The sequence below is a fragment of the Lygodium microphyllum genome, chromosome 10 (assembly GCF_053477565.2).
Source record: "Lygodium microphyllum isolate KBCC chromosome 10, Lygodium_microphyllum_v1.1.10, whole genome shotgun sequence".
In the NCBI taxonomy this organism is placed as follows: Eukaryota; Viridiplantae; Streptophyta; class Polypodiopsida; order Schizaeales; family Lygodiaceae; genus Lygodium; species Lygodium microphyllum.
Window position 1 is genome coordinate 151,656,703 of NC_141144.1, and position 26,449 is coordinate 151,683,151.

The 26,449-nt window shown below is 48.2% G+C and overlaps 2 protein-coding genes across 7 annotated transcripts in view; one reads left to right on the forward strand and one right to left on the reverse strand.

Annotated features, from left to right (window-relative positions):
- SS4 (starch synthase 4) overlaps positions 1-26,449 on the reverse strand; it is a 141,905-nt gene that overhangs the window by 28,181 nt on the left and 87,275 nt on the right. For all 6 annotated transcript variants that reach the window (XM_087687033.1, XM_087687032.1, XM_087687034.1 and 3 more), the window contains one exon: positions 2,226-2,351. In XM_087687033.1, coding sequence (XP_087543159.1) covers positions 2,226-2,351 — 126 coding nt within the window. Of the gene's footprint in view, positions 1-2,225; positions 2,352-26,449 lie in introns of those variants that run through there.
- LOC148030684 (uncharacterized) lies at positions 11,283-11,958 on the forward strand. Its single transcript, XM_087687098.1, has one exon. The coding sequence runs from the start codon at positions 11,283-11,285 to the stop codon at positions 11,787-11,789; it is 507 nt and encodes a 168-aa protein (XP_087543224.1). The 3' UTR covers positions 11,790-11,958.

Genomic DNA, 26,449 nt, shown 5'->3' on the forward strand with positions numbered 1-26,449 from the left:
AAGATGGCAGCAAGTAGGGAGGTGGCAAGGCAAGAGCGCGGCAAGTGGGGCGGCGGCGAGAGGACATGCTAGTGGGTAGGCAGGATGATGGGCAGAGGACAAGGCTGGAGGGTGGCAAGGAAGCAGGTGGCAACAAACAGGGGAGGGGATCCTCTACAGCACCAACTGTAGGAGTGCAGTCAGTCTACGATGATAGAGGTGATGGGACACTCACTCATTACACCCTTTATTGAGCAGAAGAAATTTTGCACATTCCAAGCACAAGATGGGTAGAACTGCCCAAGGCAGGATGGCCTCTCTAAGGCATTCTTCCTTATCTTCTAGGAGGAGGTGAAGGATGCCCTGTTTCAGATTTCCAAGAGATCTTCAGCTCTGGACAAATGCCAAGTAGCTTGTTTGTTGGTCTTGTTTGTCTCCTCCCCAGAAGGGGGGAATAGAGCTCACCTAATGATCCCATCACCTTGTTGTTAGCGGCCTATAAGTTACTACAAAGATGACCGATGCTAGACTTCACCCCCTCCTTTAGGACATCATTCATGACCCCTGGACAGGTTTCGCCCATGATTGGAGCATCCTCGGTAACATCTTCACCTTCTTTCAGACTACAAAGTGGGCTCGTCGCTCAACACAGTGGGCCTTGTAATGGTGCTCTTGGATTTCAAGAAAGGATACAATAGGGTTGATTAGGACTTCCTCAAGGGAACCATAACATGGTTAGGCTTTCCTCAGCAATGGATCAATTGGGTCTCAGCAGTATATAAGTGGGCCAGCACAAGAGTGATCAGAGGTGAGGGAAAAGAGTTCAGTATGGAGTGCTCAGTCAGGCAGGGCTGCCCTCTAGCTCCTTACCCCTTCTTGCACTTCGTGGAGACTGCTGGCCTACTTCCTTTGCACGAGAGTCAGCAGGCTTAGAGGCCTAAGGCTATCACTGCAAACAAATGCAGAGTTGTTGAACTCAATGTATATAACTGATATGGCCTTGTATATTGAGGATGGTGAGTTTATGGTGGAGAGAGTGAGACTGGCACTGGAGGCATTTGCACAGCAACAGGTAAAAAAATCAATTGGAAACAGTCAATTGGTTTTCTAACAAGTCATACCTCCAACATTCATAGGGAAGCCCACTTGAGTTTCAGATGGGTAATGCAAAGGTAGACAGTCAAATATCTTGGATTGTAGGTGGGACTTAGGAAGAGACAATATGTATCGTCATTATATGACACTAAGCTTGTAGACATAGGTTTGAGAATTCCATAGACCTATCTAACAGGGTGTATCACTTAACACAAATTCAAATTATAGTATATGAGTTTGGCGTACTCTAGCATGATTACTGTTTTGCACAACAGTGGAGCTGTACAATAAGCATTGTAATCATTCAACTTAGCAATAAAGTGAGTGTATATCAAGAGTAGATTAAGCCACTAAGCTTGGAGACATAGAATAGTACTTCTCCCTTGTTATTTGGTCTTGATTCATTCTGTATGATTGGTTACACTTAACCGGATGTCAAGAATGCTCTGTTGAATGAGGACTTGACCAGAAGAGAAACACATCCAGCAATCTCTCGAACACGTGGATCCGTAGTATCCCAGGTCTGCACACTCAAAAGAGATCTCTTCATGGACTAGGACAAGGTCCTAGATCACGGTGCAAGAAGATCAAAAAATTCATCCAGGCTGAAGGATTCAAAAGCAACAAAGAACATTAAATTTCAGGCATCCACAACCTGTTGAATCAACAGTCCATGGAGGTGCTCAGAGCAATTCTAGTGGCTCATGAGATCCCCAGGACAAAAAAAGCTATGGGGCTTGAAGATATGTGAAGTATCAATAAGCAGCTTGTACATTCATATAGATATAGTATGGCTTAACTTCTTGTTTTCTTCTTTCCTGTCTGTCTCGCTGAAGTGGTCTCTCAACATTGAGACTCTTAAAACCTAACTATGACCTTTCGCCATAGAAAATCAGTCCCTTCATAGCTTTGAGTCTCATCAAGTAGGAAGCCAATAAAAGTGACTAGTATTTCCACGCTTGAAAGGATACTTAACAGTTAGCCCATAAAATCCCCCAACAGTTAAGGCATCACAATGAGATGGTTATACAAGAGAGAAGACTGAAGTTGTGAGGTACTTTGCTGAAAACATGTATCAAGAAAGATTATTGTACCAACCACAATGTGAAAGCAAGCAGTGATACACATTGGCCAGTGGTGTAGTGATTCACCTGAATATGAGGTATTGGACTAGAGCCAAGAAGTATAAACTGACCCCCTTGCTCTAGGGTATGGAATATGGCATGACGAATCAAGTGCACACCTTTCTGTGGAACCAATCGAGTAATGCAACCTACCTGGAACAATCCAGTGTTAGAGAAATGTCCAGACATAGCATAATGATGTTGTGTGAAGTGCAAAGATCTGTATGTTAACAATGAAATTTAGGTCTAAATGCATGAATCTAAAGAATTTAGCTGAGACTGATAAATAATAAGGGCATAGATAGCAATGTAGAAGAAACAATTTTAAGAATTCACAGCACCTCAGACTGAGGCTAGTAAAACTTATGAGCACCTCAAATAATAACACAAACCAAAGACACAAAAACTAGCATACACTCTCCCTTCTTGGATTACATGCATTTTACTTTATACAAAAACCAAAGAAACAATCCTGATAAGTTTATAAGAAGCTATCATTATGCAAGGACTCCAGAGGAAACATTTAGGTTGTTCTATCAAAAGAGACCCCAGTTGAGTAAAGTCAAATTTGGAGACAGCTACCTTTGGGATAGTTTGTAAGGCACTCCCCTCCCACTCTTAGGCAATTGGCTAATTCTTACTATCCTTGTTGACACCTCGAACATTGTAAAGGCCACACTCATGGGGAAAGGTATCATCAAGGTTAGGCTTACCTCCTATTGGAAGCTGTGAAAGAGTTAGATCCAAAACTCCCTTATAGTCTTTGGGACCAGGGTTGTCTACATGGTGCCCCAATATTGTGGTGTCACAATTTCAAGTTTCTGTCTTGCCATAGGTTTCCTTAGTACCCAAGCATCCTATAACAAGCCTTTTGTTTATCAATTGTTACGGAAGACATATTAGCTCAATGATTCCAAATTAATTTGATGTTCATGTACTTTGAACGTCAATTTGTATTATTTAAGAGTTTTTCAAAATATAATTAAATGTTCATTTTTTTATTTAAGGGTGGTCAATGGCTAGAACGCCTTCCTTTTCAATAGCCTCTACTTTTCACTTTTGAGCACCCAAGCCCCACACCTATATCTTGGAGGTCTCTCTCTTCATTTGGAATAAGCTCTCATGCTGAAATTTCAGCCACATGCTTTGTATTCTCCTATCTAACTCTCATCCAAGAAGTGCTTTCTACTTAGTTAGATCTAATCCAAGCACTAAAGAAGAAAATCAACTTGTTGCCCAAGCTTGCAACAATTAGGGTTTTTTATAATTGCAACAAATCAACCCTTTTGTATATGGTTTAGGCACTCCGTGTCCATGGTTTGTTTAAATAAATTAATGTAAAGGGAAAGGGACCAGTTTCCCTCTCAATGTGGTATCGACTCCTCTCTCTCTCTCGCTCTATGTATGTATGCGACCGATCGAGTGAGGGCCTCTACCACAATCGGTATAGCTGCTAGCTCGGCTCTGATGATCTCATGTGGCACTGAGGCCTTACATCTAAACATCCTTGATATCATGGACACTAGGGGTTTCTCCATCGACCTCCATCCGTAAGTGCGCCCTGATCTGCTATGGTGGTCAAGACTGGGCTCCCATATCTATACTTCATAAAGTAGTATGGATGTGACCAGTGTATCGAAGAGCCATAGCTTAGAGCGGGGTTCTTGGAATTGCACCTATGAGCACATCCTCTCCGAACCACCTAGTGCTGTGTATCCACGAGTTAGTCTAGTGTCTGCTGCCTCGCATAGAAAAGGTGGGCCCTGTGAATAAGACTCCCAAGCATAGTTGTCAGGTAAGAAAAGTACAGTACGGTACGGTACGATAAAATACGGTACTAAATGGTACCTTGAGATTTTATAAGGTACGGTACGATATTAGTACGAAAAAAAAATAACTTCATTATTTTCAATTATAGATGATAGAATAGATGTTTAAAGTCTAAATAGCAATGCTATTGGAGTATATAAGATGAATACTTGAGGGTAACACGCCAAAACCTCTCTCGCATATGCCGCACGCGCAACATGCACTACAACTTACAAGTACATACATAGGAGTGGATACATCATATATGAATGATCATACAAATAAAGGGCATGTATGCTTGAGAGAGAGAGAGAGAGAGAGAGAGAGAGAGAGAGAGAGAGAAATGAACGGAGGCGGGCGATGGCGACGATTGTGACCTGCGCCAACTATCCTTCGACCTGACAGCGATATCCCGTTCGCCCCCCCTGCGGATTGCCTCCACCCGTCACTTCAGTTCCGCCCTTGCAGCGTACAAGGGCCACGCGACTTCAGACGAAGCAAGAGAGAGGTAGCGCCTGAAACGATCCCTGCTTGTCTACATCAGCGACACAAAAAGACTGCCGTTCTGCTGCGAACCCAGACCTAACCTGCCTCGTTAGGGTTGCGCCCTGCCCTATACGTCATATACGCAGAGTCCTCTCTGCCCTGCCCGTCACATCGAATCCTGCCTTTGCTTACCTGTGAATACCCTCCTGACCTGCCAGGCTTACTGGCGTACAACCTTCCTTCCTGCATCGCCCTGCTCTGTGTGTTTGAGAGAGAGAGAGAGAGAGAGAGAGAGAGAGAGAGAGAGAGAGAGAGAGAGAGAGAGAGCGTTGCTCTTGGCTGTGCCCCCTGACAGAGAGAGAAGACAGCAGTATGGCTGGCATGGATATGGATTTTCTAGACCGGACGGTGGCAGCCCTTGGCCCTAATTCTGATACAGAGGAGCCGGAGGATATAATGCCGTGCACGGAGGAGATGCCTTCGGGTTCTGAACTGCCGCCTGCGGGCAAACGCTCCAAGCATACTTCTGACGAGCCAATGGGTCCTCAGGAACGTTCCTATGCGCAGGTTGCCTCTGATCCTAAGGATTCGCAGGAGATTGACTGGGAGCATTTGTTGGACTTTGCCAATACTCTGCTTGGCGATTATGTCCAGCATAATAATGAAACTTTTTCTGACGCGGGAACTGATGACGTGCTGGAAGCCACGGTGGACCCGAAATCAGTCTTGCGGTCTTTTTCGGTGTTTTATGACCGTGCCGTTATACTTTTCTTCACTGGCAAGATCCCAGTGCTTTCACATATTCGCCAGTGGATGCACCATTTATTGCAAGGGAAGTGTGTTGAGGAGATCTTCCTTGGACCTCGCGGCTTTTATGAGGTGCTGTTGAAATCGGAAACACATCGAGCTGAGCTCCTGTCCAAGTTGCCATTATTCTTTGATCGCCGCTTGGTCCATGTTGTACCATGGCGCCCTATGGGAGACTTCTAGCGTCTGCTTCAACGAGAATGCCCGGTGTGGGTGGAAGTGGAAAATTGTCCGGCGGTCTATTGGCCATTGTTGAAGGATGCGATGGCAGTTGTGGGAACAGTGCTGGTTCCCCCAAGCCTCAGGGCTATGAATCGAAACCGTTTATGCATGTTATGGGACACGGCCAGGAAAAGGCCTGCGTGGTTTCGCCTCAATTGTTCTGGCATGCATCCTTTGCATTTTCGCTTGAAATGGGGCAACTTTGCAGGACACTGCTTTTCATGTGGTAAATTGGGGCATTTTATGGCCGAATGCCCCGAAAGACAACCGTCTTCCGAGGATGCGCATGTTGTGCTGCCTAAGGATGACATGGTGCTTGATGCCCCGGCACAGGAGGCCCTTCAGCCACCTTATGTCGTGGATAAAGGCAAACAACAGGTCCTGGGTTTGGATTCCCGTAGCACTGATTGGATTGAGGCACGTCAAAAAAAAGGTAAAAAGTTGGATGCAGGCCTGGCGGATCCTGGGCCTAATGCTTGACAGGATTCCGTGCGCACGTATATGCGCAGGAAAGAAATGTTCACTTCACAGCATGCTGCGCGTACTATGGCCCCGTCTGCCCCCCGTAATCAGTCTACAAGGAAAGTCTATACAGACGGTCCCAAGGGCCCACCTGCTAAGCTAGCGTTTGATACCAAAGGTAATGTGATTACACCCTGGGATCGGCGTTATCCCTGCCCCACTCCCAAGGCAGTGGATTTTCCTTCTACCTCTAAAGCAGGTCGCCAGAATTCGTTTGCAGTATTGGCTGATTTTCTGGATGAGGGTGTCCTTGATGCTCTCGCGGAAAAGGTGAAATCGAGGCAACAAGCGCTCATTCCTGACTTCCTTTTTTTGAAGATATATGAAGATAGCCACGTGGAATGTGCGAGGCATTTGCTCTCGCCATAAGCAACATGCCATGTGGACTGTCTTGCATGAGAACCAATGGGATGTATTGTGTGCAGTTGAGCACAAAAGTCACGGTGAAGCAGGAAAAGTTGTGGATTGTCATGGATTCCGTCTGTTTTATGCAAGGACACATGCTACGCACTATTCGGGCGTGCTGATGATTGTCCATGAGAAATACCAGCCTGTTCTTGTTAAAAATGATGTATAGGGCCGTTTTCTGGTAATCGAAGTCTTATTTGAAGGAGAGATTTTATGGTTGCTGGGTCTCTATGCTCCGAATGATCCCGCATCCCGACAGGATCTTTGGTCGACTTTGCAGGGCTCGATGTCACTTGGCCGAAGGGGGTTTTTTATGGGAGATTTCAATATGTGTGTTGACTCTTCTCAGTCCACTTCAGGGCATTCGGTAATGGATGCGCCGGAAAGCCGAGTGTGGAATTCCTTTGCTTTGCGCGTACTTAAGCAAGATCTTTGGTCGTGGCTTCACCCTTCTTTTTCAGGGTTTACTTTTCATTCCGCACAATATGCAACTACTTGGTCGTGGTTGGACCGAATGTATATCATGCAGGGGGATGATTTTCTTCCCGAGATGCTGGAAATGAAGGTCTTGCAGCAATATGCATTGTCGGACCATTTCCCTCTCCATCTTGAGATGCGTGCACAACCTATTGCACCTTTTATGCAGTTGCTGGATAGGCTCCCTTTACGTTTCAACTCCTTTTATTTGAAGCATCCAATTTTTCAGGGCTATATGCAGCAATTGATTGAGAGGTTCTTATTGGTCTTCGCCTCTGAGGGCTTGGCTTCCTTTGCACGGCTGCTCTCTAATGTGCAGCAGGTTGCTCGGCAGTATGGGATCCATCATGCCTCTCTTTGTCGGCGACGTCAACATGCAGCAGAGGACTTACTGGCTTTGGTCCGTTCGTTGCTCGTGGATACCCCAGATGATGATTTTCTGTTGTCGTTTGGCCCATCTTATTCAAGTGTTTCAGTTGAAATCTTATCAGCAGGCCAAGCTGCATAACTTGACTGACACATTGCAAGATAGTGCCTGTCAGTCTCATAAGTTCTTTCGCGCCTTGCATGCTTCTCTTGCTCACGAAAATATGACTAGACTCCAGGATTTGGAAGGTCGCATGGTCACTGATCCGCAGACCATTATCAATATGTGCAGAAATTATTTTATGGAACTTCTTGGTTCTTCTCCCTCGCCTTCTAGCCAGGTTACGCATGCCCGCTCGGTCTTCTATCATCTGGTCCGCCAGCAGGTTCCACTTGATATGCAAGCCACTTTGGAGGCGGATATTTGCGAGGAGGAAGTTATGGATGTTTTGTTACACCTGCCTAAGGATAAAAGTCCTGGTTGGGATGGTCTCACTAATGAATTCTTTGAGAACTCGGCCACGTAGCTGGTGAAGCCATTGGCGGTTATGTTTCAGCAGGTTTGGGAAACAGGGGTCATGCCTTCCTCATCGAAAGAAGGCCTTATCAAACTGATTCCAAAGGTCCCTTCGCCGTCAATGCTGCAACACTGGAGACCAATTTCTTTGATGGGCTCGATGTATAAAATCTTCTCCAAAATGCTGGCGAATCGGCTTCACAAGCACCTTCCAGCTATTGTGCATCCTCTCCAATATGGTTTCATTAAGGGCCGCAACATTCTGCATAATATCTTAAATGTGCAAATGGCTATTGACTATGCGCGGCACTCCAGTCAGGAAGTGGTATTGATTCAATTGGACTTGGAAAAGGCTTTTGACTATGTGGACTGGTCTTTCATTGCAGATCTCATGTCTGCTATGGGTTTTGGTACTCGGATGTCCCGATTGATCTACACCATTAGTGCTGCGGCTTCTTCAAGAGTTATGCTCAATGGTGGGGTTACAGAGCCATTTGTCCTTGCACGCTCGGTCAAACAGGGTTGCCCTTTGAGTCCTCTCTTCTTTGCCCTGGCGACTCACCCGATCCTTTCAATGTTATCCTCAATGGCGGCTTCTGCTCAGCTGGCAGGATTGTCTCTTCCTTTGGGGCAGCACTTCATTAGCCAATCTTTGGCTGATGACACCTTTATGATTTTGCGGGCGGACAGGGACAACATTCGAAAGGCATTAGATGTTTGGATGCTCTTTGGTCAGGCCTCTGGTCTTCGCATCAATGCCTTTAAATCAGCCATACTCAGTTGCACGGAGCCTGATTTACAGTCATTAGGCTGGCAGGGCCAGGTGGTTTCCCGTGGCTCCATTGTCAGGCATCTTGGATACCCATTGGGGGTGGATGTACAGCCAAAGGAACTACTGGAGTGGATCTCACAAAAACTGGCGGTGAAGTTTATGTATTGGAAGTCGCAAGCGTGGCCATTCCATGTCCACCTCAAAGTGGCTCAGACAATTATGCTACCAATGCTAACGTATTTCTTGCCATTGCTGCCGTGGACGCCTACTACTTTGAAGGCTCTCACTCATCCCATTCGTTTCATGCTATGGAAGAAGGATTCACTGCAGGCAAGTATTTCGTGGATTTCATGGTCACATACATGTACCCCTAAACGCATGGGTGGTGGAGCTATTTTGGATGCAGAAACTCATATACTGGCTCTTCGTTGGTCTCTTTTTCGTGCCATGTGTGTGGATCATCACCCGTGGACCATTATAGCCCGTTATTTTCTTGAGGACAGCGGGCTACGCCATGGTAATACACGACTTTGGGCCTCCTGGTGGCATGTCCTTAATACTGACTCTCGATTTTCCAGTTCCTCTTCCTCTCTGTTACTGCACTTGGTCGGCTCTTGGAAAGTGGTGCTCCAAAAGGCCCGTTGGCATCCAGTGGGGGACCGCTTGGAGACTAACTCCTTTCAGCTGGAATTGTTGGCAGTATCGAGATTACTTTCATGGGAAGACAAACATTAGCTCAGACCGAGATTTAACCGCATGGCCCGTTTAGGTGTGACTTCGATTGCGGATGCTACTCTTGCCACTCGCAATGTCCTCGCATCGTTTCGGACTGCTAGGAGACTTTTCAGGATCCCGCGCGGATACCGTGGTTTATGGGAACAGCTTTTGTCGGAGCTTCAGGGTAGGCAACCCTTTCCTGCCCTGGCTGTGGATCGTCCTTGGCAGGACTGGGACCTTGCAGGCCGGTTGAGTCTGGAAAAGGCCTCTACTAATCAGGTGTATCATCTTCTCATTCAAGATCACCAATGGCTGGGTGTGGAAGCTAATACTGTTTGGGGACTGCCGAAATCGCAGTCATGGTGGCAGGCAACGGTGATGGAGGGCTGGCTGAATAGGGCACCTTTCAAAAGCAAGGTCTTTCTTTGGCGGGTAATGATTGGTGGTCTTCCTCTTGCCTCGGCCCTTTCCAAGCGTAGAATCTCGAATGGCAATTGTTTCTTCTGTACCACTACTGCGGAATCGGCCTGACATCGATTTCTTTCTTGCTCGCTGAATATCTAGTCACTCTTGTCGCAAATCTGGCGCGCAGTGGTGGGGTCCTCACTAACTCCTTTCGATTGGGTTTTTGTGCGCCCAAAGTACCCCACACCGCCACAGTTACATATGAAGATCTTATTTCACTTTTTCAGATACTGGGGATGCTGGCACATTTGGACCACTCGCAATGCTTTTCTCTTTGATTCGGCCTCTAATGTACCGAGACATATTGCCAGGCTTAAAGGGCTCTTGCATTGGCAGATAGATCTCATCCGGCACTCCGACTTGCTCCCTCGGGAGGATTTGCTTCCCTGGCATATGGCAATTGCCTCTGGGTCGTTGCCATGATTGGTGTAACCTTTTTCGTGCATTAGTACGGGGATTTCCCACACGTTGGCCTAGGGCCCTCGTGTCTCTTGTAATCATGTAATCATGTAATCTTGTACCTTTTTTTCGTAATTAATACAATTACCTTTTACGGAAAAAAAAAGAGAGAGATGAAATGACATGAGATGCTTTATTAACGTCTACAAGAGGCCAAAATGACCTGTGAGACCAACAATTACCAAACAAACCACCAAAGGTTTTGGTAAAAGATTTATGAATTTTGTTATGGTTTTGTTTGGCATTGCTAAGGCTAAAGTAGCTACCGATGGTACATTCACTAATTCGTGTACTCTCAGAAGGTACATTAGGCCAAGCTATCCTCTGGCCTAGTTTTATTAGCAATATGTACTAATGCTTTGGGTTGGGTGGTGCAAAATGAGCTGTGAACAAAGGTAAAATCAATAGGATTAAGCTACTTGATGCTTCTCAAATGGTGCTGAATTTATTTATTGATGACACTAACATATTGTGAAAAATGATAGGACATCAATTAGAAACGTTTGGAACTGCTTGAATACCTTATATATGGCCTTCGGCTCTAGGATAAATCATAGCAAAACATATATGAGGAGTCTAATCAAGCTTCCACCCCCTTTCTTGGTTGATCGATCAAGGCTACAAAATCACCACCACCACAACAACAACAACAGTTAATAACCCAAACCATCACCAACAACAACAACCACGCACACAAAAAAACCAAAAAAAAAACCTTGTTTTTTGGTACGAATTCGTACGGTACGGTACGGTACGAACCGTATAGTATGAACCAGTTCGTACTACGTATGAGTGCAACTATGCTCCCAAGTATGTATAAGAATCCACATACTCCAACTCCTTAGATCCATATGTGAATTTAGGTACTAATCTCCTGACCCATTGTGGTGTAGTATAAAATACCATCACCTTGGTTTTACCAAGGTTCACTGAAAGCCCATAGTCCAAAGTATAGGCACCATTGGCCCTTGAGTCCTCTAGGCAGCTTGCCAGAGAGGGTGATACTTCATGTTGGTATGCACAGATGTCGGCCTAGTTTGAGCTGCATGGCTTTAGCATGGACAAGTTACCCCCTTTCCAGTACTCCCTTGAAGATGCACCATCTCTTGATCTGAGCAGGTTAGAGATCTCCAAGATCATCAAGATGGATCTTACCCAGTTGGATATCAGGCGAACATGGTTGATGCCAGGGCAAGAGCTAGGGACAAAGATGGCTTTCTACCGCAAGCATTTTCTTCATACTACAGATGATGGATTTATTGTTCGCCCGAGATACATGGACACCCACCTTTCCCATGGGATCAGATGTACTATTGGCCAATTGCGCACCTCCTCACATCAGCTAGAGTTTGAGACTGGCAGATATAGATCCATCCCACCAGAGGAGCGCATATGCCACATATGCCAATTAGAGCCAAAGACAGAGGAGCATTATATCTGCCGCTGCCCAGCGTATTTTGAGGTCCATGGTCATTTCCACTGTCTCTTTAGAGACGGATTTGGATCACTATCCAGAGTCATGGATTTTACCGATCAGCGATGCCTTGACCTCTTTCTTCTATAGATACAACGGCTTAGTGACATGTGCCTCAAGAGTACAACTGCTCCAGGACATCGAGGCCCTTCACAGAGACAGCTCACAGACTTCTTTGCAAAGGAGACTCAAAAGACTTCAATACAGTTACAACCACAGTCCACACGAGAGCCTCTCTCACTGCCAAAGTCCACACACAGACAAGGAGTACTGATTGGTCGAGCCGTTCAGCTTAGCCGACCCAGACGTCCTAGGTCTCGACACAGACACCGACAACACCTTCATAGACGGATACATGGGATTAGAGCTAGGTCCTCCTACCCACGTGAGATTGTATCATTTGGAGCTCATTGTTACTAGATGGAGCTCTATGTTTTACACATAGCCATAGTTAGTTTCCTTTCTTATTTTGCTTTGTGCTACATACATATTTTGCCCAAACAGTTGTACCATCATACACATGATTGTAACTCATGGTCGCATAGGTCATTTTGGCGTTTTGTAGATGCTAATATATCATTTCATTTCATTTCATTCTCTCTCTCTCTTTTTTTTCGTAAATTCTATCTTTTTTTTTCGTAAATTCTCTCTTGCTTATGGCGAGAGCAAATGCCTCGCACATTCCACGTGGCTAGCTTCATATATCTTCAAAAAAGGAAGTCAGGAACGAGGCGCCTGTTGCCTCGATTTCACCTTTTCCGCAAGAGCATCCAAGATGCCCTCATCCAGAAAATCAGCCAGTACTGCAAACGAATTCGGGCGACCTGCTTTAGAGGTAGAAGGGAAATCCACTGGCTTGGGAGTGGGGCGGGGATAACGCCGATCCCAGGGCGTAATCACATTACCTTTGGTATCAAACGCCAGCTTAGCAGGAGCGCCTTTGGGGCCGTCGGTATAGGCTTTCCTTGGCGACTGATTACGGGGGGCAGACGGGGCCGTGGTACGCGCAGCCTGCTGCGCGGTGACCATTTCTTTTCTGCGCGTATACGTGCGCACGGAATCCTGGGCAGCAATAGGCCCAGGATCCGCCAGGCCTGCATCCAACTTTTTACCTTTTTTTGGACGTGCCTCAATCCAGTCAGTGCGACGGGAATCCAAACCCAGGACCTGTTGTTTGCCTTTATCCATGACATGAGGTGATTGAAGGGCTTCCTGGGGCGGGGCATCAAGCACCATGTCATCCTTGGGCAGCACCACCTGCGCATCCTCCGAAGACGGTTGCCTGTCAGGGCATTCAGCCATGAAATGCCCCAGTTTACCACATGAGAAGCAGTGTCCCGCAAAGTTGCCCCATTTCAAGCGAAAATGCAAAGGATGCATGCCTGAACAATTAAGGCGAAGCCACGCGGGCCTTTTCCTGGCCGTGTCCCATAACATGCATAAACGGTTGCGGTTCATTGCCCTGAGGCTTGGGGGAACCAGCACTGTTCCCACAACCGCCATCGCATCCTTCAACATTGGCCAATAGACCGCCGGACAATTTTCCACCTCCACCCACACCGGGCATTCTCGTTGAAGCAGACGCTGGAAGTCGGCCATGGGGCGCCATGGTACCACATGGACCAAGCGGCGATGAAAGAATAGTGGCAACTTGGACAGGAGCTCAGCTCGATGCGTTTCCGATTTCAACAACACCTCATAAAAGCCGCGAGGACCAAGGAAGATCTCCTCAACACACTCCCCTTGCAATAAATGGTGCATCCACTGGCGAATATGCGACAGCACTGGGATCCTGCCAGTGAAGAAAAGTATAACTGCACGATCATAAAATACCGAGAAGGATCGCAAGACTGATTTGGGGTCCACCGTGGCTTCCAGCACATCATCCGTTCCCGCTTCAGAAAAAGATTCATTATTATGCTGGACATAATCGCCAAGCAGAGTATTGGCGAAGTCTAGCAAATGCTCCCAGTCAATTTCCTGCGAATCCACAGGATCAGAGGCCACTTGCGCATAGGAACGTTCCTGAGGACCCATTGGCTCATCAGAAGTATGTTTGGAGCGTTTGCCAGCAGGCGGCAGTTCAGCACCCGGCAATTCAGAACCCGGAGGCAGCTCCTCCGTGCAGGGCACCATATCCTCTGGCTCTTCTGCATCGGAATCAGGGCCAAGGGCTGCCACCGTCCGGTCGAGAAAATCCATATCCAGGCCAGCCATACTGTTGTCTTCTCGCTCCCGCTCTCTCTCTCTCTCTCTCTCTCTCTCTCTCTCTCTCTCGTTCTTTTCTGTACAGCGGCGCTGTCCAAGGGCGGATTCCACAAGCACAGGCGATGAAACTTGAACTTTACCTGACAGCCTCAGTCGTGGCCTGTCCCAAGAACGCGTGTGGCAGGGCGGAACCCCAACAGAGCAGGGGCCTGAGGGTGGAACAGAGGGCTGGCAACTGACGGCAGAGTGGGATAGTCGAGGGCGCAGGGCAGGGGCCTCGCCCGCAGAAACCCTAACACGCAGGGCGAACGGACGAAACGCAGGGCAGGCGGGCGATAGCAGGGCGAAGGACGACCTACAGCCAGGTGAAGGGCTCAGCCGCAGGCGACGGGCCTGCAGGCGACGACGGCGTCAGAGGAGGCGACGGGCTTGGCGGGCACGGGCGTCGACGGCGGATTCTGCGCCTCCACAGGAGGACGCTCGCAGGCAGGCAGCGACGATGCAGGCGAGTTAGGGCTTCGTCTGAGGGCGCAGGGGCAGGACGCTAACGGCCGCCATCTCCACGCTCAGACCATCTCGCGACCTCTCTCCTGCTCCTTCCTCTCTCTCTCTCTCTCTCTCTCTCTCTCTCTCTCTCTCTCTCTCTCTCTCTCTCTCTCTCTCTCTCTACTTTGTACTCACTCTCTCTCAGTGTGTGAACCACAACATTGCGTGTCTCGATCCTCACGCACTCTGCTCACAATTACAAGGCCTAGATACTCTCTCTCTCTCTCTCTCTCTCTCTCTCTCTCTCTCTCTCTTTTTTCGTAAAAGGTAATTATATTAATTACGAAAAAAAATACAAGATTACAGGATTACAAGATACATGATGACACAAAGCCAACATGTGAAGAGGTTTTCTCTTTCTCTCTCTCTCTCTTTTTTCTGATTACAAGATACACGAGGGCCCTAGGCCAACGTGTGGGGAAGCCCCGTAGTAATGCACTGAAAAGGATACACCAATCATGGCAACGACCCAGAGGCAATTGCCATATGCCACGGATGCAAGTCCTCCCGAGGGAGCAAGTCGGAGTGTCGGATGATATCTAACTGCCAATGCAAGAGCCCTTTAAGCCTGGCAATATGTCGGGGTACATTAGAGGCCGAATCAAAGAGAAAAGCATTGCGTGTGGTCCAAATGTGCCAGCATCCCCAATATCTGAAAAAGTGAAATAAGATCTTCTCATGCAACTGTGGCGGTGCGGGATACTTCGGGCGCACAAAAACCCAGTCGAAAGGAGTTAGCAAGGGCCCCACCACCGCGCGCCAAATGTGCGACAAGAGCGACCAGATATTCTTGGCGAGCGGGCAAGAGAGAAAACGATGTCGGGCCGATTCCGGCGGTGTGGTACAAAAGAAACAATTGCCATTCGAGATGCGACGCTTGGCAAGGGCCGAGGTCAGAGGAAGTCCACCAATCATCACCCGCCAAAGAAAAACCTTGCATTTGAAAGGTGTCTTATTTAGCCAGCCCTCCATCAGCGTTTTCTGCCACCATGACCGCGATTTCCGCAGTCCCCAAACAGTATTAGCTTTCTCTCCCAGCCATTGGTGATCTTGAACAAGAAGATGATACACCTGATTAGTAGAGGCCTTTTCCAGACTCAGGCGGCCTGCAAGGTCCCAGTCCTGCCAAGGGCGATCCACAGTCAAGGCCGGAAAGGGTTGCCGACCCTGAAGCTCCGACGAAAGCTGCTCCCATAAAGCACGGTATCCACGCGGGATCTTGAAGAGTCGCCGAGCAGTCCGAAATGATAGGAGGACATTGCGAGTGGTAAGGGTGGCATCCGCAACCGACGTCACACCTAAACGGGCCATGCGATTAAATCTTGGTCTGAGTTGATGTTTATCTTCCCATGAAAGGAGTCTCGATACTGCCAACAATTCCAGCTGAAAGGAGTTAGTCTGCAAGCGGTCCCCTACTGGGTGCCAACGGGCCTTTTGGAGCACCGCTTTCCAAGAGCCGACCAAGTGCAGTAACAAAGAGGAAGAGGGACAGGAAATACGAGAGTCGGCATTAAGGACATGCCACCAGGAGGCCCGAAGCCGTGTGTTGCCATGGCGGAGCCCACTGTCCTCAAGAAAATAACGGGCTATGATGGTCCATGGGTGATGGTCCACACACATGGCACGGAAAAGGGACCAACGAAGAGCTAACATATCAGTGTGTGCATCCAAAATAGCTCCTCCACCCATGCGCTTAGGGGTACATGCGTGTGACCAGGAAATCCAGGAAATGCCGGCCTGCAGTGAGTCCTTCTTCCACAGGATGAAACGGATGGGATGAGTGAGGGCCTTCAAAGTAGTAGGTGTCCATGGCAACAAAGGCAGGAAATATGTTAGCATTGGAAGCATGATTGTCTGGGCCACTTTGAGGCGGACATGGAATGGCCACGCTTGCGACTTCCAATACATAAACTTCGCGGCCAGTTTGTGTGAAATCCACTCCAGTAGGTCTTTTGGCCGTACATCCACCCCCAACGGGTATCCAAGGTGCCTGACAATGGAGCCACGGGAAACCACCTGGCCTTGCCAGCCTAAGGACTGTAGATCAGGCTCCGTACAACTGAGAATGGCTGACTTAAGGGCATTGATGCGAAGCCCAGAGGCCTGACCAAAGAGTGTCCAAACATCTAATGCCCTGCGAATGTTGTCCCTGTCCGCCTGCAAAATCATAAAGGTGTCATCAGCCAAAGATTGGCTAACGAAATGCTGACCCAACGGAAGAGACAGGCCGGCTAGCTGAGCAGATGCTGCCATGGAGGATAACATTGAAAGGACCGGGTGAGTGGCCAGGGCGAAGAAGAGAGGGCTCAGAGGACAACCCTGTCTGACCGAACGTGCAAGGGCAAATGGCTCTGTAACTCCACCATTAAGCATAACTCTGGAAGAAGCCTCAGCACTAATGGTGTAGATCAATCGGGACACGCGGGTACCAAAGCCCATAGCCGACATGAGGTCTGCAATGAAAGACAAGTCCACATAATCAAACGCCTTTTCCAGGTCCAATTGGATCAATACCACTTCCTGACCGGAGTGCCGCGCATAGTCAATAGCCATTTGCACATTTAAGATATTATGCAGAATGTTGCGGCCCTTAATGAAACCATATTGGAGAGGATGCACAATAGCTGGAAGGTGCTTGTGAAGCCGATTCGCCAGCACTTTGGAGTAGATTTTATACATGGAGCCCATCAAAGAGATTGGTCTCCAGTGTTGCAACTTTGACGGCGAAGGGACCTTTGGAATTAGCTTGATAAGGCCTTCTTTTCATGAGGAGGGCATGACCCCCGTTTCCCATACTTGCTGAAACATGGCCACCAATGGCTTCACCAACTGCGTGGCCGAGGTCTGAAAGAATTCATTAGTGAGACCATCCCAGCCAGGACTTTTATCATTCGACAGGCGCAACAAAACGTCCATAACCTCGTCCTCGCAAATATCCGTCTCCAAAGCGGCTTGCATATCAACTGGAACCTGCTGGCGGACCAGATGATAGAAGACCGAGCGGGCATGCGTAACCTGGCTAGAGGGCGAGGAAGAGGAACCAAGAAGTTCCATAAAATAGTTTCTGCACATAGTGACAATGGTCTGCGGATCCGTGACCATGCGACCTTCCGAATCCTGGAGTCTGGTCATATTTTCGCGGGCCGGAGACGCATGCAAGGCGCAAAAGAACTTATGAGACTGGCAGGCGCTATCTTGCATTGTGTCCGTCAAGTTGTGCAGCTTAGCCTGTTGATAAGACTTCAACTGAAACACTTGAATAAGATGGGCCAACCGCCTCTCCAGAGACAGCAGAAAATCATCATCAGGGGAATCCAGGAGCAAGGAACGGACCAAAGCCAGTAAGTCTTCTGCTGCATGTCGACGACGGCGGCAAAGCGAGGCATGATGGATCCCATACTAGCGAGCAACTCGCTGCACATTAGAGAGCAGCCGTGCAAATGAAGGCAAGCCCTCAGAGGCAAAGTCCAATAAGAACCTCTCAATCAGCTGCTGCATATAGCCCTGGAAAATTGAATGCTTCAAATAAGAGGAGTTGAAACGTAAAGGGAGCCTCTCCAGGAATTGCACAAAAGGGGCAATAGAGTGTGCCCGCATCTCAAGCTGGAGGGGGAAATGGTCCGACAACGCATATTGCCGCAAGACCTTCATTTCCAACATCTCGGGAAGAAAATCATCGCTCTGCATGATATACATTCTGTCCAGTCGCGACCAGGTAGTTGCATATTGTGCAGAATGAAAAGTAAACCTTGGAAAAGAAGGGTGAAGCCACGACCAAAGATCTTGCTTGAGCACATGCAAAGCAAAGGAACTCCACACCTGGCTTTCCGGCGTATCCATTACCGAATGCCCTGAAGTGGACTGAGAAGAGTCAACACACATATTGAAATCTCCCATCAAGAACCCCCTTCGGCCGAGTGACATGGAGCCCTGCAAAGTGGACCAAAGATCCCGTCGGGATGCGGGATCATTCGGAGCATAGAGGCCCAACAGCCATAAAATCTCTCCTTCAAATAGGACTTCGATCACCAGAAAACGGCCCTGCACATCATTTTTAACAAGGACAGGCTGATATTTCTCATGGACAATCATCAGCATGCCCGAATAGTGCGTAGCATGGGTCCCTGCATAAAAGAGACGGAATCCATGACAATCTATCACTTTCCCTGCTTCACCGTGACTTTTGTGCTCAACTGCACACAATACATCCCATTGGTTCTCGTGCAAGACGGTCCACATGGCATGTTGCTTATGGCGAGAGCAAATGCCTCGCACATTCCACGTGGCTATCTTCATGTATCCTCAAAGAAGGAAGTCAGGAACGAGGCGCCTGCTGCCTCGATTTCACCTTTTCCGCAAGAGCATCCAGGACACCCTCATCCAGAAAATCAGCCAATACTGCGAAAGAATTCTGGCGACCTGCTTTGGAGGTAGAAGGGAAATCCACTGCCTTGGGAGAGGGGCGGGGATAACGCCGATCCCAGGGTGTAATAACATTTCCTTTGGCATCGAACGCCAGCTTGGCAGGTGGGCCTCTGGGGCCGTCGGTATAGGCTCTCCTTGGAGACTGATTGCGGGGGCCCGACGGGGCCGTAGGACGCGCAGCCTGCTGTGGAGTGGCCATTTCTTTCCGGCGCGTATACGTGCGCACGGAATCCTGGGAGGCGGAAGGCCCAGGATCCGCCAGGCCTGCATCCAACTTTTTACCTTTTTTAGGACGTGCCTCAATCCAGTCAGTGCGACGGGAATCCATACTCGGGACCTGTTGTTTGCCTTTATCCATGACCTGAGGAGACTGAAAGGCTTCCGGGGGCGTGGCATCAAGCACCATGTCGTCCTTGGGCAGCACAACCTGCGAATCCTCCGAAGACGTTTGCTTTTCAGGGCATTCGGCCATGAAATGCCCCAGTTTACCACATGAAAAGCAGTGGCCCGCAAAGTTGCCCCATTTTAAGCGAAAATACAAAGGATGCATGCCCGAGCAATTGAGGCGAAGCCACGCGGGCCTTTTCCTGGCCGTGTCACAAAGCATACATAAACGGTTGCGGTTCATCGCCCTGAGGCTTGGGGGAACCAGCACTGTTCCCACCACTGCCATCGCATCCTTCAACATGGGCCAATAGACCGCCGGACAGTTTTCCACCTCCACCCACACCGGGCATTCGCGTTGAAGCAGACGCTGGAAGTCGGCCATGGGGCGCCATGGCACCACATGGACCAAGCGGCGATCAAAGAATAGCGTCAACTTGGACAGGAGCTCAGCTCGATGCGTTTCTGATTTCAGCAGGACCTCATAAAACCCGCGAGGTCCAAGGAAGATCTCCTCAACAGACTCCCCTTGCAATAGATGGTGCAACCACTGGCGAATGTGCGAAAGCACTGGGATCCTGCCAGTGAAGAAAAGTATAACTGCACGGTCATAGAACACCGAGAAGGATCGCAAGACTGATTTGGGGTCCACCGTGGCTTCCAGCACATCATCCGTTCCCGCAACAGAAAAAGATTCGGTATTATGCTGGACATAATCACCAAGCAGAGTATTGGCGAAGTCCAGCAAGTGCTCCCAGTCAATTTCCTGCGAATCCACAGGATCAGAGGCCACTTGCGCATAGGAGCGTTCCGGAGGACTCATTGGCTCATCAGGCGTATGCTTGGAGCGTTTGCCGGCAGGCGGCTGTTCAGAACTCGGCGGTAACTCCTCCGTGCAGGGCACCATATCTTCCGGCTCCTCTGCATCGGAATCAGGGCCAAGGGCTGCCACCGTCCGGTCAAGAAAATCCAAATCCAGGCCAGCCATACTGCTGTCTTCACACGCGTCCTGGCAGAGGACGAGCTAGGTTAGGTGAGGTCGATCCTGCGGAGGGACGTATTGCTGGTCCCCAGCTTCGCGCAGGATCCAGTCAAGCCTGCGCTGCCCTGGAGGAAGAGGCCAGGCGGCGCGCAGGGCAGGAAGGCGAAGAAATCACAGGGCAGGGCGGCGCAGCACGCAGGTGGGTGAAAGACGAACGGCGCGCAAGGGGACGACGAAGGTAGCGACAGGCGAGAGGGCAGGGCGGCGCGCAGGGCGGCGCCAAGCCCGCAGGTCAGAGGGGCGACGGCAGGAGGGCCAGACGGGCGCAGGAGGGCAGACGGGCGCACGCAGGGCCAGACGGGCGCAGGTTCGCAGGCGCAGGGTAAGACGAACTGGCAGGGCCCAGAAGGAAGCGGAGGGCGGGACGGGCAGGTCAGACGACCTTCGGCAGGTCGTCAGACACAGGCGGCGCCAGCGCAGACCAACTCCCCGCCATCGCGATCAGCTTCAGCGTCTCTCTCGCTCGAGATTGCCTCTCTCTCTCTCTCTCTCTCTCTCTCTCTCTCTCTCTCTCTCTCTCTCCGTAATAGATGTTATATTTATAAAGTACTAAACGACAAAAGAGTTATAAAAGTCATGGCAAAGACGCAGAGGAAATTGCCATATGCCAGGGAAGTAAGTCCTCCCGAGGGAGTAAGTCGGAGTGCCGAATGAGATCTATCTGCCAATGCAAGAGACCTTTAAGCCTAGCAATATGTCCCTGAACATTAGAGGCTGAATCAAAAAGAAAAGCATTCCGAATGGTCCAATTGTGCCAACAGCCCCAGTATCTGAGAAAGTGAAACAAGATCTTCATATGCGACTGTGCCGGTGTGGGGTATTTGGGCCGCACAAAAACCCAATCAAAAGGGCATAGCGGGAAACCAACCACTGTTCGCCAAACCGCTGACAAGAGTGACCAGATTTTCTTAGCGAGAGGGCAAGAAATAAATCGATGACGGGCCGATTCCACACTAGTGGTGCAAAAGAAACAATTGCCATTGGAGATTCGACGCTTGGAAAGGGCTGAAGCAAGAGGAAGACCACCAATCATCACCCTCCAAAGAAAGACCTTGCATTTGCGTGAAAGGTGTCTTGTTCAACTAGCCCTCCATCACAGTTACCTTCCACCATGACTGAGATTTACGCAATCCCCATACAGTATTAGCTTTAGTAACAAGCCATTGATGATCTTTAATCAGAAGATGATACACCTGGTTAGCTGAGGCCTTTTCCAAATTCAGCCAGCCTGCAAGGTCCCAGTCCTGCCAGGGACGATCCGAAGCAAGGGCAGGAAAGGGTTGTCTGCTCTGGAGCACCATCAAAAGCTGTCCCCATAAATCACGGTATCCACGAGAGACACTGAAAAGCCTCCTGGCTGTACGAAACGATATCAACACATTGCGACTGGCAAGGGTGGCATCTGCAACTGAAGTCAAGCCCAAACGTGCCATGCGGTTAAATTTTGGTTCTCTCTCTCTCTCTCTCTCTCTCTTTTTTCGTAAAAGGTAATTGTATTAATTACAAAGAAGGTACAAGTTTTCATGATTACAAGATACACAATGGCTCTACCCCATCGTGTGTAAAGAGGACACTATCTCTTTACAAGAACCAGATGACCTAAGAGTTACAAAGTCATGGCAAAGACGCAGAGGAAATTGCCATATGCCAGGGATGTAAGTCCTCCCGAGAGAGCATGTCAGAGTGCCGGAGAAGATCTATCTGCCAGTACAAGAGACCCTTAAGCCTAGCAATATGCCGCTGAACATTATAGGCGGAATCAAAAAGAAAAGCATTCCGAATGGTCCAGTTATGCCAACAGCCCCAATATCGAAGAAAGTGAAACAAGATCTTCATATGTGGCTGTTCGGTGCGGGATATTTGGGCCGTGCAAAAACCCAATCAAACGGGCGTAGCGAGAAACCAACCACCGCTCGCCAAACGGCTGACAAGAATGACCAGATTTTCTGAGCGAGGGGGCAAGACATAAAACGATGACGGGCGGATTCCACAGTGGTGGTGCAAAAGAAACAGTTGCCGTTGGAGATTCAACGCTTGGAAAGAGCTGAAGCAAGCGGAAGACCACCAATCATCACCCTCCAAAGAAAGACCTTATATTTGAAGGGTGTCTTGTTCAACCAGCCCTCCATCACAGTTACCCTCCACCATGACCGGGATTTATGCAATCCCCATAGAGTATTAGCTTTAGTAACCAACCATTGATGATCTTTAATCAAAAGATGATACACCTGGTTAGCTGAAGCCTTTTCTAAATTCAGCCGGCCTGCAAAGTCCCAGTCCTGCCAGCGACGATCCGTAGCAAGGCCAGGAAAGGGCTGTCTGCTCTGGAGCACCATCAAAAGTTGTTCCCATAAATACCTGTATCCACGAGGGATCCTGAAAAGCCTCCTGGCTGTACGAAACGATATCAACACATTGCAACTGGCAAGGGTGGCATCCGCGACTGAAGTTAAGCACAAACGTGCCATGCGGTTAAATTTTGGTCGAAGCTCATGTTTACCTTCCCACGAAAGCAACCGCGAGACTGCCAACAATTCCAATTGAAAAGAATTAGTAGCCAAGCGATCCTCTGCTGGATGCCACTGAGCCTTTCGGAGGACCAGTCTCCAGGAACATACCAAATGGGCAAGCAGAGATGAAGAAGGACTGGAGAACGGAGAATCGGCATTAAGAACATGCCACCAAGAACTCCGGATTTGGGTATTACCATGCAAAAGCCCGTGATCCTCTAGAAAATAACGGGCTATAACGACCCACGGATGATGATCCGAGCACATGGCGCGGAAAAGAGACCAACAAAGTGCCAACATATGAGTTTGGGCATCTAAAATAGCCCCTCCACCCATGCGTTTGGGGGTGCACGCATGCGACCAAGAAATCCAGGAAATGCCTGCATGTAGGGAATCCTTCTTCCATAACATGAAACGAATAGACTGAGTAAGAGCATTCAGTGTAGTAGTAGTCCAGGGCAGTTCTGTGAAATCCACTGTAGTAGCTACTTTGGGGGAACATCAACACCCAAAGGGTACCCAAGTTGCCTAACAATGGAGCCACGGGGAATAACCATACCCTGCCAGTCCAATGACTGCAAATCCGACTCTGTGCAGCTGAGAATGGCTGATTTCAAAGCATTGATGCGAAGACCGGAAGCCTGACTAAAGAGAGCCCAAACATCTAATGCTTTGCGAAGGTTATCCTTGTCCGCACGCAGAATCATAAAGCTGTTATCAGCCAAGGATTGACTAATGAAGTGCTGTCCAGAAGGAAGCGACAATCCAGCCAACTAAGTAGAAGCTGCCATATGAGATAACATCGAAAGAACTGGATGAGTCGCAAGGGCAAAGAAGAGAGGACTCAAAGAGCACCCCTATCTGACAGAGCGAGCAAGGACAAATGGCTCGGTAACGCCTCCATTCAGCATGACTCGCGAAGACGCCGCAGCACTGATGGTGTAAATCAGACGAGACATCCGAGCACCAAAGCCCATAGTAGACATAAGTTCTGCAATGAAAGACCAGTCCAGATAATCAAAAGCCTTTTCCAGGTCCAATTGAATTAGTATGACCTCCTGGTTAGAATGTCTTGCATAATCAATCGCCAGTTGCGCATTTAATACATTGTGCAGAATGTTTCGGCCCTTAATGAAACCATATTGGAGAGGATTCACAATGGCAGGAAGATGCTTATGGAGCCGATTCGCCATTACTTTGGAAAAGATTTTATACATAGAACCCATCAAAGAAATTGGGCGCCAATGTTTCAACATAGACGGCGAAGGAACTTTTGGAAGCAGTTTAATAAGTCCTTTCCATGAGGAAGGCATGATCCCCGTTTTCCACACCTGCTGAAACAGAGCCGTCAATGGTTTCGCCAGTTGGGTAGCAAAAACCTCAAAGAACTCATGGGTGAGACCATCCCATCCAGGACTTTTATCCTTGGGCAAGTGTAACAAAACATCCATAACCTCCACCTCACATATATCTGTCTCCATAGTAGCTTGCATGTCCTGCGGAACCTGATTACGGACCAGATCATAAAAAACTGAACGGGCATGAGTAATTTGGCCTGAAGGTGGAGAAGTGGAACCAAGAAGGTCGATGAAATAATTCCTACACATATTTACAATAGTCTGCGGATCAAGCACCATTTGACCTTTTGCATCCTCGAGTCGAGTCATATTCTCTCGAGCAGGAGAGGCATGGAGAGCTCGAAAGAACTTATGAGTCTGACAAGCACTATCTTGCAAAGTCTCCATCAGATGTTGCAATTTGGCCTGCTGATAAGATTTCAACTGAAACTCTTTAATAAGATCAGCCACACGCATTGCCAGTGACAGCTGAAATTCATCATCTGGAGTGTCCACCAGCAGTAAACGAACCAAAGCCAACAGGTCCTCCGCTGCTTGTCGACGCCCGCGACAAAGAGAGGCATGATGGATCCCATACTGCCGAGCAACCCACTGCACATTAGAGAGCAATCGTTCAAACGAAGCAGTGCCCTGAGAGAAGAAGTGCAATAAGAATCTATCAATCAATTGTTGCATATAGCCCTGAAAGATTGCATGCTTCAAATAAGACGAGTTGAAACGCAAAGAAAGTCTCTCCAGAAATTGCTTAAAAGGTGCAATGGATTGTGCAAGCAGCTCAAGCTGTAGAGGGAAATGGTCCGACAAGGCATATTGCTGCAACACTTTCATTTCGAGCATCTCAGGAAGGAAATCATCATTCTGCATGATGTATATGCGGTCCAACCGCGACCATGTTGTTGCATACTGGGCAGAATAGTAAGTAAACCCTATAGAAGAAGGGTGTAGCCAAGACCAGAGATCTTGCTTAAGAACGGCAAGAGCCAACTCATGCCACATACGACTTTCTGGCGCGTCCATTACCGAATGCTCCGATGTGGACTGCGAAGAATCGACACACATATTGAAATCCCCCATCAAAAAACCCCGTCTGCCAAGTGACAAGGAAGTCTGCAAAGTATGCCAAAGCTCCCGGCAAGATAAAGGATCATTCGGAGCATAGAGACCAAGTAACCATAAGATCTCTCCTTCGAATAAAATTTCAATTACCACAAAGCGGCCATGTACATCATTTTTAATAAGAGCAGGCTGATATTTTTCATGTACAATCATGAGCACACCAGAATAATGCATGACATGTCCCTGCATAGAACAAACGAAAGCCATGGCAATCCACAACTTTTCCTACTTCACCGTGACTCTTGTCCTCAACAGCACACAAGACATCCCACTGATTCTCATGCAAGACAGTCCACATGGCATATTGCTTGTGGTGAGAATAAATTCCTCGCACATTCCACGTGGCTATTTTCATGTATATTCAAAAGAAAATCAGGTACGAGGCACATCTCTCTCTCTCTCTCTCTCTCTCTCTCTCTCTCTCTCTCTCTCTCTCTCTCTCTCTCCCCTAATTTTCATGGTGATAATTGATCGAACTGGTTAAGTTCAAAGTATTGTCAATCTCATGTTTTTTTCCCGCTCTTACATTGATATCAGAGCAAGGACTTCTTCTTTGCAAGAGCTTTTCTAGGTGACAATCTTTGGGCCCAACTTTCTCACCGTGTCAAGAGGCGAAGAGGAGAATTTTTCGTCAACAATCGGAAGGTTCCCGATACTTCGTATTTGTATGCTTCTCTGATTATGAGAAGATACAAAGATAGGAGTTGGAAGCTGATCCAAAAATTCAAGCTTTGATGAAGAGAAGGCCTAAAGTACGGGCTGAAGCGAAGGTCTTTGAAGATTTTCTTAATGAAAAGACTCTTGAGACAAATGGTATTACTACTACGAAGGTCTATCTCAGCATAAAAGATTTCAATAATTTTAATGCATTTAAGTCTATGAAAGGTAACACATCACCTATCTTTCAAGGATCCACCCAAGCGGTGACTTCAAAGTCTCATCATATACAAGCCGCTTCCTCTTGTCCCAAGAATCCCTCCATGGAGAAGGGCAAGGAGAAAGTCAGAGAACCAACTATTTCCATGGTAGCTAAACCTCCAAAGATGTTTTTAGCAAAGGAAAACGATACTAAAAGAGACTTCAAGCCTGGAGAGAAGAGAGTCAAGTTTGACATTTTCTATGGTAAGAGAGATTCTCAGAAAGCTATGTCTTTTACTAGAT